Source organism: Melopsittacus undulatus, chromosome 7 (assembly GCF_012275295.1).
Source record: "Melopsittacus undulatus isolate bMelUnd1 chromosome 7, bMelUnd1.mat.Z, whole genome shotgun sequence".
NCBI classification, from domain to species: domain Eukaryota; kingdom Metazoa; phylum Chordata; class Aves; order Psittaciformes; family Psittaculidae; genus Melopsittacus; species Melopsittacus undulatus.
In genome coordinates this window covers 47,575,179-47,592,117 of record NC_047533.1, presented here as the reverse complement: position 1 = coordinate 47,592,117, position 16,939 = coordinate 47,575,179, and the positions used below count along the sequence as shown (strand labels likewise).

The window sequence follows — 16,939 nt, the reverse complement described above, 5'->3', positions numbered from 1 at the left end:
TCTATTTAGTTGATTCACAATTGGAACATAGCTCAGCTCTTGTTTTCAGGTTGTTTTGTCTTCAAGAGGGTGTAACTTGATAAAACAGACAGCTTTGGATTTCCCTCCCTTACTTGATGGCTAGGACATCTAGGTATGTGGTAAGCAAGTGGTATTGTAAAGTTCACTAGGGGCTGTAGGAGCATGCCCTTCTACAGAAAGACCTGATCCAAACTTGTGCTGTAGGTGGCAATTGGGTATATTCTTAAGCTTGTGCTGAGAATCTGTGAATGTAACTCAATTTCCCTATTGCTCATTTTGAAACAGAAAGGTCCAAATTACCTGTGAACATTACAGATCTTTTGCACTTTTTATGAGATTATAAATTTTAATTTTAACTCTCTGGCTGAAATCCAAAGTGTGTAATTACTCTGTGTCAACATATATTCCCTTTGTAGATTCAATTATTTGAAGAATAATGTGCAACATAAATGTATGTACACAGGAGACTGAGTTAAGGTCATATATCCAGCTGTAAATGACATTTCTGACTTGGAAGTGATTAACACTCCATTGTTGAGTTCATTTTCAAAGGACTGTATATTTTAATAATGAAAAGGAAAGAAGTCTATAAAAGGGCTTGATGTGGAGTGAAAGGAGGAAGAAAGACTAGCGAGAAGTAAGCAGGGTTTACTAAATTAAAAGGAAACATCAAACTATTTTCTCTAAGTAAAAAGTAGAAACAGTCTCCTGAATACTGAAAACCATTTTTAAAAATGCAGGTTTCACTAATCCAATTAGGGGATCATATCAGTTACTTCACTAAGTGTGGCCCTCTATAAACAGGTGACAGGTTTGTGGGACCAAAGTCTATTTACAGATGAAACCAAGAAATAACAACTTTGTAAATGGTACTGAATTTTTCGTTCACAAAAAAACAGACCTCACTCCTAACAAACCCTGATACAAAGCTGGGCAGCCATAAGAATTTCTGTGGTAAGAAGAAAACTGATTAATGGATATGAGCAAAGGATCTGGGCACCAGGGTAAGAAAATGGAAAAGCAAGTAAGGTAGGAAGAAGTCTGAATAGTATGAAGCAACTACAGACACCAGTGCTTCAAAAGCATGTTGCTTCAGGATGGCAGTAGTAGTGGGGAAAGCTGTGTTTTCCTTCAGGTGAGCTCCTAAGAGTAATTTTTAGCAAGTCTGATATTCCTATACTGCACATCTGTACCAGGTTAGAGGACACCATGAAAACTTCTTCCAGCACCTGCTACTATAGGATGCTCTTTTCCCACTTGGAGTATGGCTGATTGATATTCCCTGGACAGAAACTGCAGTTGCCCTTTGACATTACAAATACAAGCCAATGGAAACTCTAACCTTGCTCTCTCTTTCCTCCTCACCTCATTGCTGATGTTTACCTGTATACTATTCAAGAATAACCTCTATTGGAGGACTCACAATTTGAGTCAAGGAAAGTAGCTGATAACAGTATTTTCATTAGTAATTTGATTAGGAGATAGATGGAGAACATAAATCAAAAAAGGGCCAGCAACTGGAGATTTCATCTAAGCAGGTATAATATATATCATTGCAAATAAAACCAATAAAAGCTTGAAACACATTTGCACAGAAGTGTGAAATAACAGGGTCTTTTGTACTGCATGTTTTAATTAGAACTTGGACCCTTAAATATAGAAAGGGAATGAAGAAGCAGAAGTACAGAATGCAGTAAAAGAATGCTCTTGGAATAGAATAGAAATGACAGCTAGAACGAGTGGAATACAAAAAAAAGAATGAAGAGAAAGCAGAAGGGAAATGTGACATATTCAAAGATAGATTAAATGTATGCCCAAGGGTCAAGAATGCCATCTAGCAATACGTGGAGAGGTGAAAACAGGTCACCTACGTGAGAGATGAGATCAAATTGATCCAGGGTACAAGAGGGCCATCTAGCATGTGACACAAGCAACTCAGAGGACTGAACACAGAAGAAACAGGACCACACTTGGTAAATTTGAGGGGTATACAAAAGCACTTAATGTTTGATTTATTTTTATCTCAATGTAAGAAGCTCCAGTTCCCTCATTTCATTCTCAAACAACGGGAAGTTTTCTGGATTCTAAAGTGTATAATACAAACAGTTTGGGAAAAAATTTTGAAACGTGAGAAAAATATTGTATACCAAGGAAATTAAAGCATCAGTCTCAATGTGATTGTTAAGCACCATTTGTAGTTGGGAAACAAACAGCTGCAGGATTCACAAAGAATGGATGCATAATTCCAATAGCAAGAGTTTGCCCAACCTCCTGATTCCTGTCCATGTCTCTCATCTACCACACAAGAGTACAGATGTTTATCAAAGGTAGCTTGATATGATCAGAGGCAAATTATTCAGATTAATGTTTACAATGTTATAGATACAACAACCACAGAATTCCTTATACATTTCCCCTGCATATGTGAATTATGTATTAAAGAATATTACTTAGACTTGATAACAAAGCAAATAGTACGTCTTTTAGCAGCTGCTATATAAACAAAAACAAAGAAGAATATTTGCAGAAGCTCTAAGTAAATGAAAATGTCTCAATTGTGGTTTAAGTTATCACGTAGATGTTGCAGTGCCCAAGAATGTAAATTCTTTGTTACTATAAAAGACACCATAACAAATGTCAAAATAAACAAATTCCTCTGCCATGGTATGAAACTAAGAGAATTCTTCCTATAAATGTTGAGCAAGAGAATAGGATAGCTTATTAATGGTTTTAGTATTTTTTTTTCTGGCACCTTTAACTGCATGAATTATTGCATTAATTTATTTTTCTTACCTTTCAGAAAAGACTCCAAGTCTCTGCCCTTATCTTCATTGATTTTGCCTTCCAGAGAAGAAAGCATTTTGCTCACATTATTCATCGCAGCAGCAATGCTGTCAACTTTCTTCTGTAGAAAAGTCAGTTTCATCTCCTGGCTGCTAATCCTCTCATTCATTTTTTGTATAAGTGCTTGGTCAGAGAACAAGATGAGAAGAAAAAGATCCCAAACCTTTAAAACACTTGCAGGGAGAAAGTGTAATTGACTTGACACACATTAGCTGGAAGTGGGGTGAAAAGTTTCTAAATTTTTAGTCTTGAGTGAATCATCTTAATTTTTTGTCATGTATCATGCATTAGTGACATTCAGAAGCACAGCAGTAACTAATTACTGAAGCATCTGTATCCATTATAAAGTAATTCTCCAAGAGCATTTTGAATGGTTAGCATATTTTAATCAGCATAATGCCATTTTCCCTCCGCTTAGTACCCTACAGTATATTCAGATAATTCACATTTAGTCTATCTCCTTTAACACAATCACAAAAACCTGGATTTTTACTTTCAATTTATGACATAACTTTGAAAGGCTTGTGTTTGAAGGAATACATCTTTTCAGTATTGGGGTCACAATAAAGGTTTGTTCAACATAGCAACAAAACAGCTAAGAGATAAATGACATTGGAATAATCATTAGCTTGCCATTCAGAAAAGATGCTCAACCTGTGAAGTCAAGTTTGTTTCAAAACCTGCCCAAATTGATCCTGACACTTGCAGTCTCTTCAGGTATAAAAAGGCCTGGTTTTAAGATAGGAACCCTTTAAAGATAGGTAATGATGAAGAAGGCCTTGGTCCTGCAAATTAGGACTCCATATGACTTTAGGTAGCTATCTGAGTTTGATAGCTGACAGGAGTGGGGCTTAGCCTGTGATATTCAGAAGATGCTGAATCAAAATTAAATGCTCCAATTACTGTAAGCAAAGCTACAAAATCTCTTCCTAAAAATTCAGCCTAAGTGGCTTACCTTAGATACATGATATAGTATCCTACATGATCAAGGCCATACTATGACTTAAACTGCTAGGCAAGAGAAATATTTATTAGTATAAATGTACAGTATATTTACAATACAATATCAATAGTATTGCTATTGATCTTGTGTCATTTTTCATTATGGCATCAGTGTCTATTCCCATGACAGTGAACAGTTTTAATCAGGACTTATGTGCAAGCACAGGAGTGTAAAAACTGAAAAAAAAAAAAAAAAAGCAAGTTGTATGTGAAAGAGTACATTCTTCTGACCTGAATTTTATTCTTCAGAATTCTAGTATGTAACAAATACATGTATCATATCTAACTCAACAGCATTTGAGAAAACCCTGAAAATTCACTAAGTGCACCGCTCAGTGCAGATGAAGCATGCTGAACACCAGTGAGAATGCCCTCTTGTAAAGGCATGGTGATTTTGAAATTCATGTGGTAAAAGCTGGTGAATAAGGCTGGCTGGTTTAGGTTAGAATGTTAGTACCTTCAGCTGCTTACTTTGCCCATCGTGTCTACTTAACACAGATACAAAATTGTGTTCGTAACTCAACCACCTAGTTTAGAGTCTGGCAGTTCTCCCCAGTGGCAATGTGGAGACAAGCCATTGTAGGATCTGTTTTGTCTGAATACTCTTCATCATAATACTGCTCTGTGACAAAACAGGCACATCTGGAGGCTTCTGCTCCTGTTTGAATTGTTATGAGAAAGAGATCTGAATTCTTTACTGGCTTGTGCATAGTCACATAACCAACCTGCAGTCAAACTACACAGATGAACCTGAAAGTGAGGTTTATAAATAGCATAGCTGCATAGTAGGAGCTGGAAACAAAACTTGCTTTTAGAGTCCTCGCAGTTGCTGGTGGAATGACAGGCCAGGGCTATCAGTCCTGGCAATGGGCTCAAGTCATGTTCACGGGGCTTACAGGGAGAACAGGTATTTCTCCTTCTGAACTGACCCCATTTGATTTAAAAATAATTGAAAAGCAATTAACATGGAGCTCTCCTCCTCCCTCCACACATATATGGACGTAAACACATACATGTGTACTGTCTCCATAAACCCTGTGGCAGCCTCAATTCTGACATCCCATTCACCCAGCATGCGTGAATATCCCAGCACCAGAACACTATACTGACAACTGCAACACACATACCTAAGAATATAAATCTTATTATATGGTTCCATAAAATGTTTTTGAATATAGGTCAACTGCATGAGTGACAATTACATAGAGAAGCTTTTCCTGCAGCAGTCACCTAGGGAAACTTCTCAATGTAGATCATTATTTGAATAAAAGCATTATTGTTACTAACCAGCTCTTACAATGCTGAGGTCTGTACATGCCCTTGCAAGAACACACTGACATGTTCCAAATCCTTACAGTCTAGACAAGCTGAAGTGAACACAGTACTGAGCAAATAAATAGTGTAATAAGAAACAGTCCCAAACATCTGTATAAAGCTATATACTGCCCTTGTGCTGTTTAGCTATTTGATCATCCTAGATAGAGTAGCTTAAAACACACCTAAGCTGCACTGGCTAATTTTTGAAGCACAACTGTACTAGCTCTGAAAAAAGCACCACATTTTGTAATATGTAATAAGAATCACATATTCAGATAATACCATTAATGTCACTACAATTACTTTTATGCCCAATGCTGGTCTATGCTACTCCTAGATTTGATTTAGGTTTGGTTTGGGGTTTTTTTTGTTTGTTTGTTTGTTTTTGGTTGGTTTTTTTTTTAACTTTGTTTGGTTGTTTGGGTTTTTTTTCTGGTAATTTCTCCCTTTTACTCTAATATAATAGCTTAGATATTTCTATGCAGAATGACTTTCCTGGGTTTTCTTCAGTCACAAAACACTCTATAAATGCTAAGTTACTGGTACCTTTAAATCCGGTTTCTTCTGCCTGTGTTTACCAGAGAAACATACCACTGAACCATGACTAGAAACTCTAATGGTTCATTCAGGTCCTTTCAGCACACAGGGATTTTTCCCAAATTGTTTTTGCAGTGATCTTAGTGAGTCATGTGGTCAGTGATTGGGTTAGATGTGATAGTAATTATAACAGCTGACCTGGGCCATTGGGGTCCTGAGGAGCTCCTGGTGTTCTCTCACTGACAGTTCTGCTGCTTTCAGCCTGGTTGCTGTGTATAAGTGATTGTTGTTCTTGAGCCAAAAGAGGGAGAAAAAGGAAAGGATGTGAGCGAAACACCGAACATGACAATCACGATTCCACAACAGTTGCTTTCTCTCTCTATTCTGTAACAACTTTATCAAAGCCTAATAATTTGCAGTGATTCTTATTACCTGCTTAGTCTATCTATAAGAGAGGGTTGGTATTAACATTAAAGTGTCAAAACTTGCTCTATAATGAACAGAATTTTGCAATCTCCAGGGCTAAAATATCGTAGAGAAATATTTTAGATCAATATAACAATAGTACAAAAGCAGTACAGTGATTGTCAGCTGTAACATTATTATTTTTTTATAGCAACAGAATTAGGTGTATTGAAACTGATGATTTTTTTTCAACAGATTACAGAGTACACAAATCTTTGACCATATAAATCTTCCTACATAAGACAATGAGAATATTACATTGTTACAGCACCTAGAAAATAAAAACATTTCAAAACTTCATCAAATTCCAGCAAATATCACCTGAGATTTACAACCAGTACATGCATTTGAAAACTTAACAAGGGGAATAAGTTTTTAAATATTTCCTCTAGTTGTAACAGATGGGATTTCCTGAGCTTACTTTACAGCTCAGCTCAAAGATTCCAAAGCAATTTGCAAAAAGCTAGAGTACCATTATTATTATTTCAATATTACAGTTAGGAAAACTGAGGTTCAGAAAAATAAAGTACCATCACTCACAAAAAGTAGGGAACAATTGATAGGATAGCTGGAACTGAACTGGGATTTCCACCTTCCTGACTTACTTTTCCAGCCATTAGGCTTAATTGTGTTGCTTTGACTTCATTATCATTAAAGAAAAAAAAAACAAAACAACCAAAAAAACATACGTACAAAGTAGATTGTACATTTTCTACTGTAAATTCATACCAATTTTTATATGCCTGCTCAGTTCATGAAGCATTTTGAAGTGAATTTTGTTCCAGCTGGAACACATCTAAGGAATGCTACTTATGTGATTTTCAGTCTTCAGTACAGTACAAGCAGAATAACTTCGGTATGGTGACATTATTTTCCAGTTCAAATATTAAGACTAGTTTGGCCATAATGTGAGTTTCCAAGGAAACAGAATGAAATGCTGAATCAAGAAATTCCCTTTGTTTCATCAGCATCTTAGCAATATATATGAAGACCAATAGTTGACATTTAAAGGTGCTGTAAGGTGGTTTATGTTTCAAATTAAGGGGTGGGGGAGTTACAATTAGCACACAAACTCAAAGGAAAGGTCACTGAATTTACGGACTGAAAATGTCACAGAATTTATTTAAATCAACTGATAAATACAAAATCGTCAAATAGTTATCATTTCAATAGCTTCAGTTATCCTTCTGTGGCATGGTTATTGACAGGAGTTAAACACTTGCATTCAGTCCAATTCATTACACAAGATTTATCAGATGGTGATGTGATGATATAATCTATGACAAGAAAGTCAGTTACTTGCATGTGATAAAGACCAGTGGATCAATGTTCTTTTATTCTTTCATTTACTGATCTTTCTGTTGCTCTAAATGTATTCACTACCACTGTTAGTGCTACAGGCACCAAGGTTTTCTTATACTATCCATCTTATCTCTGATCCTCCCTATTAAATCAATTGCTCCACTCATAGCTTCACATTGTGGAATACCTAAAAGCCTTAGTTTTAGTCACTTACGGAGTTTCAAGAATCTATATATTTATGGCTGTGTGCTTGTTTTACTAATGCTTTAAATGGTTCAGATAACTTAATCTCTGCAAGATCCAGGATATAGTATCACTCTGTTGGAGCATGCCAGTAGTTGAGCAAGCCAAGAGCCACTTCTAAAAGCAGCAAGAAGAGTAACCAGTGATACATACATGCAGAATTCAGAAGAGTAACCAGTGATACATACACACAGAATTCCTACAAGACAATAAAGCATATTGTACAGTTATTAAATGCCATCACTGTATAGGAAAGCTACTAAGGCATCATTAGAAATTCAGGGATTTCATTTGTGAAGCAAATTCAGGAGAGTCACTGGCAATATCGCTTCTACTGTATCATTCTTCTAGTGTGTCTCAGTCTGTTTCCAAAGAAAGTGCTCTGACGCATCATATGGTGATTAAGTCTTATGTACTGCTTGGTCCGTCAGCTGAGATTCCCCATCCTGGATGCTGAAGAGCAGCAAATGTGATGGGAGCACCAGACTGAAACTCTAATATATGTATGCTTTAAGGTAGAAATAGTCATAAAATTATTTGCATGAGACCTTTTAAAAACTGGATCTTCTGTGTTCATTTTAAGCTAAAAAGAAAGTATAAACCAAAAAATTAGACTACTAGACCGACCTTATAGGTGCCATTTACAGTAACAAAGAAACATCAACAACAACAAAAAGAGGCAGCAATTTAAAGTGCTGAGCAATGAGTTCTCCCAGTTTGTTCAGGAGCTTCAGGGTCTTCAGCACTTCTGGGTATCAGGTAACGCACACAGGAATTTAATATTAAGCTCCTATTATTGAATATATTGGCCTAGATGTATAATTTATTGACCCATGTATTTTTAAACATAGAATGCAAAATGATTTCAGAAAATATTAAAAAAAATGGAAATTGGATTTTTTTTTCTCAATATATTTTTGATGAAGCAGGACTAGTTGAAGGGGAATGCCTGTGGGAAATTTTGTAGTTTCCTACCATTCCCTGTGTTTTAAGGGGAATTGATACCTTTTGTGTCTGCAGCTCACCCCAGAGGATAGTACTCTTGTGTGGAATATTTTACAGCCATCTGCTGGAGAAATGACATCACTACCATGAGAGAGAATTCAGTGCTAGTAATGGCTATGGCATTGTCAGCAACTCTGAGAACCAGCTGTTTGCTCTAAACCACAGCCAAGGCAGATGGAAATGAATTCATACACATTAAGTCACCTCAGCCTCAATCTACAGAAAACCTGAATTCGAATACAGCATGATCTATATTTGAAGATGCATTTTCCATTTCTTGAAATAATTTTTGACATAATATAGTATTAAGAGAACACATGTAGATGAGCAAACTGGGATTTCTTACCTTCAGACATTACTACATGCACATTGTTTTAACTTTTCATCCTTAAACTGGAGAAAATGAAGCTGTGTTAAGTAAAAATGACATAATGAACTTTTCAACTCAGAAATTATAAACCCTTTCATTTTAGCAGTTTTGCTCCCATTTAGGCATTCGGTATTCCCAAATAAAAACAACGATATTTTATTTGTCCAATAATCCATACTGCTCTGCTTCATGAGACTTGTAAGAATTTATGTCTGTATTTTTCCCTTCTTAGAAGTTGCATTGTCCATGCTGGACTAGGAACCATTTCTTATCTAATTAGGTCATGTGTTGATGCATAAGAGGTAAAGTTAGAAACAGTGATCTGAACATGTGTCTTCCCACAGGCTCCTCTGTCTCACTCACTACTATATTACCTTGAGAAGCATCTGTAGCCAAGCAGTTACAATGAGGCTACCAAATACAGTTTACAGATGTCTTGTAATAACTATCAGATGGTGACAAGTGTTTCCTCCTGCCTAGACTGTCAGACTGAAATAGTTATGTATGATTTCACTTGGTTTGAAAGAGAAGCTCAACCACAAGGCATTTCGAGCTAGCATTTGCTACAAGCAACCCACGTCACACTCAAAGTGCCTTCCCAGGGTCTAAACCATATTGTCAGAATTCCCCAGTTCTCTTGGCACCCTTCGATAAGAGTTCTGTTGAGAAGATGAAGTGCAGCGAGGCCAAGTGGAGAGCTCAGAGTCTCTGGAGAGCCCCACTCAGAGCTTACAACGTCTCTCCCCCTGCTGTTGCAGAAACGAAGTGCCTGAAGACAAGACTAGGGCTCCCAGCTGTTCAAGTTCATTAACTGACGTCCCTTCGTGGGAATTAAATAATACGGCAGGGTTTGTGCTGGTGGTCTGCACCTCATGGGAGGCATGATTCCAGAAGCGGGGAGGAAGAGCCTTTCTGACATAACACCTTTCATCCCAATCTTTTTAAGCACTTCTACAAGCATTAATTAATTAAATATCCCAGTGCCCCTGTGAGATAAGTGTCATCTCAATTTTCTAGATGGGTAAACTTGCATATGCAGATTATAAGTGGCTTTCCCAAATTATTCAGCAAGCCAGAAGAGGTTTGAAAACAGAACCCAGGAGACGTAATTTCAAGCCTGCTTCTGTAACACTTGACAACATTTTCCTTTATTCTTATTTTTACACAGATGCCACTACAAATTGAGTTATACAGCTTTTTTTCCTGGTCAATGCTTCCCTGTTTTGATGCCATTTCAATTTTATCAGCTGTAGCCTCCCCCTTCAATAAGCATTTTTAAATCTATTTTTGCTAATGTTTACATTTTTTTTAAAAGCAAACCTTTAAAACACCTGATCCATGCTCATTGGACAGCCTTGCTGACTGCATCCTGCATTAATATCTGACTTCATGCTCAGCTGCACAGAAGAGAATTCTGTGCCTGCTGTGGTTCTGGCTCTTCAGTATTGAAATTTCTCTCCTGGATGTGAATAACAGTGATTTCTCTTCATTCCTCTACATTAATTTTTAATCACAGCCTCTACTTTACCGCTGCTGATTGAATTCCCTACCACATCTAATGGCCTTTCTTGTAATATTCATTCATTTAAAATATGTATGCTGATGCCATATCTTATTTTTCAAGGCCTGCTTGTTTAAGGCCAGCAGCAAAGAAATAGCTATTATACAGACATTAAACTACAGTACACTGCCATACGTTTGATCACTAGGGCAGAGGTAAAATGCTCTGTTCTGTCAAAAAGGGCACAATTTTACAGGGATCATGTGCAATACCTAGTAAAATTCAGTCACTGTTAAAATGAACTAAGAAAGTCCTACTTGATTCAGAGGGAAACAATGTTGATATATTATTTTATCATATCTAAAATATATATTTTAGAGCCTGAAACTGAAAGCCAAAAGAGTCACAGTGCTGAAGATTAATTTTACAGCAAGCATTCAGTAGAGGACCTGCATTTAATATCTCCACCACTGCAATATTCAATAACTAAAAGGTCAAAAGTAGAAACACCAAACACACTGTATGCAAGCTCCATATTTTAGCAAAATAGAATAGGATTAAAGATTTTGAGAAAAATTTATTTTGAGCTGTATTTAGAGTGGAAAAAAGAAAAAGACATTCTGCTTAGCTATTCTGGAAATTCATGTGCAGGGAAGAGTCAAAAACCCAAGCATTTTAATTTACTGTGCATCTCTCCTGATTTTAAATTAACAGGAGAGACTTTAATGATTTTCAGCAGAGGCATTTGCTCACAAGTCAGATTGAAATTTGTTTTCTTTTGTTGAAGTGAAGAGTTTCAAATTCTTATAGCTCTACATACCTTTGGCTTGGCAACTTTGCCCACTATATCCAGGACAGCACTTCCACTCCAGTGATGTTACTATTTTATGTTTGATTCTGTAGGCTTGGTGTGTTGTTGTCTGGGACCTGCAAAACAAGAACATTTTAAACCTAGCTTAGGTGACCAAACAGGAGTTGTAGGATACCTATATCAGTTGCATTATGTTCTTACATGTCAAGTATATCCTTTCACTAACTGCTTGAAACAGAATGTGAAGCCTGACTAGAGTTTGCTGTTTCAATAGCAATCACAACTTTAATATTGCAGCCTTCAGACCATCTGCATAGATGTAAAAGGAACCTGATGTATATTTAGTGCTGTCAGACTTCTTTCCTGAACATCCTATTCAGGAGTCAAATAATGCTATCTTTTTATGGAAGATATTACAATTAATATCTACTAAACTGACAGAATGAGTCAAAATACAGTTGTGATATACTGCTTTCTTTGAAATCACTAAAAAACCCTCAATCACAATGTATTTAGACCACACCAGTTAACATTTGGTGTGCACTGGAAGCCTTCCATTCTGATTACTTTAACCAAAAACATACAACATTAATCCAATAAAACGTGTTTCCTCTAGAAGCTGATGAGAGTATGGCTAGGTAATTATGATGCCTTAGTTATTACTGTTATAGTATGTAACTGCAATGGCAGCAGCAAATTTGTTTCTGTGTTCCAACACATTCTGCATGTCCTGGCTATCCTGTCATATCTTTTAGCTTTCTTAACTTCACAGAGAAGTCAGTTTAGAATGAACATGCTTCTCTAAAGCATATAAAAGAAAACAACTACTGAAAACCTACTTACCTCTTTTAACATGTTAAATACAAAGTTTGAATTAAAAAATAGTAGTACAGTTCTGCTCTTTGCTAAACACTAACATGAAGGACACCTCAAATCTCAAAAAGTAAAATGATAAAATTATTACAGACATGCAATCCCTGTCCAAATCATTCCAGGAAGGGGGACAAATTTGAAGGCTGTCAGAAAAAAAAAAAAAAAATTACTCCCAAATGAATTAAAAATAGCCACCCTGTTTTTTACACTGTAGTTAATATTGTCACCCCTTCACAAGGGATGTAATATTATGTATATTAAAACACTCACAGCAGCTGGCTACTGTGCCCCCAACTAGCTTTGCCTATGAGAAATGGCCTTTTCAGCAGCAAGAACTCAAAAACCATTAAGATGAACTGAAATCAACAGAGTTCTCAGTTATTTTGCTGTATGCATGGTCTTATTTTATGATCAAACTATCTTATTCTGCATTAGCATAATCCATTCCTGAATGCATTTATAAGAATGAAGTAAGTGACCATGAAAGGAGTTAATCAGGAATAATGATCTCAAAAATAACTCTCCATGCAGAGAAGCCTCAGAAATTTATATAGGAGAGACTTACTTATTTACAGGAACAGTACAAGGAGCTAATTTTCGTACCAAAAAAAGAAATTGGAGTTATTGCAAATCCTCTAGATCAAATTAGAAAATAAAAAAAAAAAGTTACAACCTTTCAACCATAGGGTCCATTCCATAGTTTTGAAATAAAATTGATTATATTTCAGTTAGTAAATCCTAAGGATACTCTATTCCCGGTTTCATCTCAAAACTTCAGGCATGTGCTACCATACCATCTAGAGGACAATTCTCAGAATAGCCAAACTGATTTGTAAGAGGTTTTTGAAATATTTCAAGGAAAAGATGTATTAGAATCTCTGTTCTGTTAGTGCTGGTTTGAATTGCTATTTTCTAGGCACAGGCACTAAAACCCAATTTCGCTTAGTACTGAAATGTGAAGTCTGAAGAATACAATGCGGTACCCAAACCACAAAGGACAATCTGAATATGTTTAGTAGAAGCATTATTTACAACTTGTATCCAGGCCAATTACTTTTTCTAGGTTCACTGCTTAACCAAATCTGTAACAGAAATAAGCACCCAGCATAAAGACAGTAACAAAAATATTTATGCCTCTCTGTGGAAGCCTTTTGCTCCAACAGAGCAGAAGCTTGGAAAACTGCACAGAGAGGATTTCTTTGCCTACATACACTTTAAAGCCTTGTACATGTGTACCTTCATTTACAGTACTCTGGAAGAGTGGAACAGGCTTACTTGAAAACTTCAAACTGATCAGTGGGTGCCAGAGTGAAGGCATGCCAAGTCATGAGTTTTTACACTTGCTATAGGAACAATTCATGAGCTTTTATACTTCCTATAAGGACATGTGAAGATGAGTCCTGGAAACATGCTAATATGATCCCTTCTGTTTTCATTTTCATTTCTAAAGTTATGGTTGTATGAATTATGTAGCTGGCAATAACAAACATGCAAGTTCTCTTTCTTCCTGGTTCTACACACCTTTGAGCACACGATCCAATACACCAAGTCCAAGGTTTTGCTCTGCCTGATGAGAAGGTTTCCAGGTTGTCCACTACCACTGTAGGTATGAGTCTGGTATGGACATAAGCACACCAGTTTCTACAAGACAGAGAAGACAAATAAAAGTACAAACAACATTTTTCCACACCAAGATGATATATAATACTTAAAGGGAAAATTTAAACCCACAATTTTTGGATCAGACCAAGTTCCAAACATTAAGTTCAGTTTCATGCTGCCAACGTAGTCTTGGGCAATTAGTCTTTGTGCTTCAGCTACCTGTTAACAACAAAGGAAATAGACAATCTTTTCTCCATCTCTACATATATTTATATTGCAATCTAATTTTTTCTTGGAGCACCAAGTACAAAGAAGCTCTTCTAGACTGCAGTAATGACAAGTCTAAAACACATCTACATTTCAGGTTACAGAAGCTGTTTATCTAGAATTCTAAGGATTGCTTAGTAACATTTTTAACCACCCATAACTTTCACTTTATGGATAGACACTTCTACTTTTCCTCCCTTTACCCAGCATGAGAACAGGTAGACTGTGTTTTGTAGTGCACTTTGAGATCAAAGCCACACATGGCTTTGTGCCACTGACTATTGCTTCAGAGAAGGAAGTCATCAAAGTTTTGATCACTGCAACACAGGATGTAAGAGCTGGTGACTGCAAGGCCAGGTTTGTAAGAAAGGACTCTAAGGAGGTTGCAAGAAACAGTAAACTGCTAAATCATATTTTGAAATCAGGGAACTTAGTATAAGCTACAGTAGAGAACAGAAATTAAGTACAGATTATAAACTGAATAATGGCTCAGGAGATATTTGTACAGAGAAATTATGCCACAGAAATCTATTAGCATTCTCTGTATCAGAAGCAGGTAGACAAAGGGGTGATTTTCAGAGGTTTTTGGCAAGGTCACTCAGCAAATGTCATCAGAGGGAAAAAAAAGCCATCTGTCACATAGCGAGAGGATAGACCTGGTATAGATTAATAAGGCATAAATCAGAGAGGTGAAAGACCAGCTAGCTTTCTCAAGAAAGAGCTTATCAGCAGAATCCCATATGTATATGTAATAGACATTATATTAAGACATTAATGAGAAGTAGAGTAAGTGAATAGGGAGATAACAATCATTCTGTGTAGTGAACCAAAAGCTGATCTTGAAGAATTCCAAAAACCTCATGATGCTGAATTTCCACTTCTGTTTTTTTTCCTGTCAGAACAGGGTCATATGATGCAGAGTCAGACACAAACAAAGACAGCCTTGTACATACAGTATGACTACCAAAATTAACTATAATCAGGAAAAAGAGCTTGGAGTCATTGTGATTATCTCTTTGAATATGCTAATTTAGTAGCAAGCATGAACTAAACAAGTGAACAAGTAAATCAAATACATGAAATTATTAGGCAAGGACTAGAGGACAAACAGAAATCACCACCATTTCAGCACATCGACTCCTTATTGCTGTATATGAGTTTATGGTTAGTCTACAGTTTAAATACAGAATTCAGGTTCATTACTACATCCTAAAGAGGTGAAAAGAAAAGCAAAAATAGAAGATGAAGAACAGGACGGATGGGAAGTCATAGCATTCATTATTTGGTCTATCTTATGACAAAAAGGCATCAACCTTTAAAGATTTAAATATATAGATTTAAAGAAATAAAAAAAAAAGGCTCAGGGTAATGCTTCAGCACAAATGTAGATTGTGCCATATTTGGAAGCTTGGGAAGCCAAAGTGGACTTTTAAAAGAAGTTAAAGTATTTCGTGAAAGAACATGCAATTAAGGTGCCATCGGTTTGTTGATGTTTTAAAACTACAAAGTTGTATCTATAACCACTGTCTCAGGAAGTCCCCATATGCAGATTGGATGACATCCTGAAGAAAGTATTACTGCATTTCTGCTGGTGGAACACATGTCTATTTGGTCTAGTAGTGATTTTCTTTTCCTATCTTAGTACAGCCTTTCTTAGGGTCATACATTATTCCTGTGTCAATGCTGAAACAGATTTCATTTTTCACTTGGTAAGCTAGTGACAAAACATTTCAATTATAGAGACAGTGAAGTATTTCCATATAAATATTAGTGTACGAGAACTTCGCGTTTTAATTCCTGGGTCATGTTTTACTGTCAAACTTCGTAGTTTGTAGTAGTTTTTGTAGTTGTAGTAGTTTTTGTTAGTGTTCCATAATCCAGTAAGGAAATATATGTTTACCTCTGAAATCAGTATCTTGCTATGGGCTTCTTCCAGTAGAAATCAAAATACAATTAAGACCAGATTAGTTCCACTTACTTATGTGGCATTAGTATAGATTTACACTGCTTCAAACAAGAACAGTACAAAACATAAAATAGTACCAGCATCTATCGTTAAGTGATTGGTTTTGTCTATTGAAATCTTACCAGTGCACTCACATTAAAACAGAAATGCTTTACTTGGAGAATGATTCCTGAGAAAACAGCAGGACAAGCTAGGAAGATACTAAGTAAGACCAACAAGCTGAACTTCTCAGTATTTCTGCTGCCAGTACTGTGCTGCTCCTTCACACAACACGTATCGTTTAATTGATTAATAATGTGTTCCATATAAAATAGGATTTTGTTGAGTCTCTTTGATCTGATTTTGCCCACTCAGTCTCCACTTCCTTGAGAGTTTTCATTAGGATAATATTTCTCTTTTAATTGGGTATAAAAAGGCTGTGTTTTTGCTTGATGCTTCCACTGTGTTTGGTCTCCTCTAGCTATAGGCTTTTGTCTGTGTCTATAAATTAGAGACTCCATGAATAAATATTTGCCAAAAATTAAATGCATCTCTCAAGCATAAGCTTAAAGATTAATCACTCTTCTCACTATCTCTGTTGAAGCCAGAAGCAACTCTGTGCAAGTCTGAGACACATAAAATTGGCAGAATAAAAAGACTTAAGACTTCTGAGTTTTGCAGACGGATAGCAAAGTTACTTACACCACCCCCCTAGTTGGGACACATAGATCATTGACAGTCCTATGTGTCATACAGAGACTAGCAGGAGTAACTAAGTAAAAGTGATACGCACAGCTGAACACTGCCAACAGTCAGAGGGGGAGAAAAAGATTG

General features: G+C 36.4%; 1 protein-coding gene across 1 annotated transcript in view; it reads right to left on the bottom strand.

The window, feature by feature from the left end:
* Positions 1–16,939, bottom strand: part of MMRN1 (multimerin 1) — a 44,065-nt gene that overhangs the window by 13,150 nt on the left and 13,976 nt on the right. The window contains exons 2-5 of the mRNA XM_005148667.3: positions 13,813–13,932; positions 11,430–11,534; positions 5,920–6,020; positions 2,815–2,988 (exon numbers count right to left, since the gene is read on the bottom strand). Of these exons, the coding sequence (XP_005148724.2) occupies positions 2,815–2,988; positions 5,920–6,020; positions 11,430–11,534; positions 13,813–13,932 (500 nt within the window). The remainder of the gene's footprint in view (positions 1–2,814; positions 2,989–5,919; positions 6,021–11,429; positions 11,535–13,812; positions 13,933–16,939) is intronic.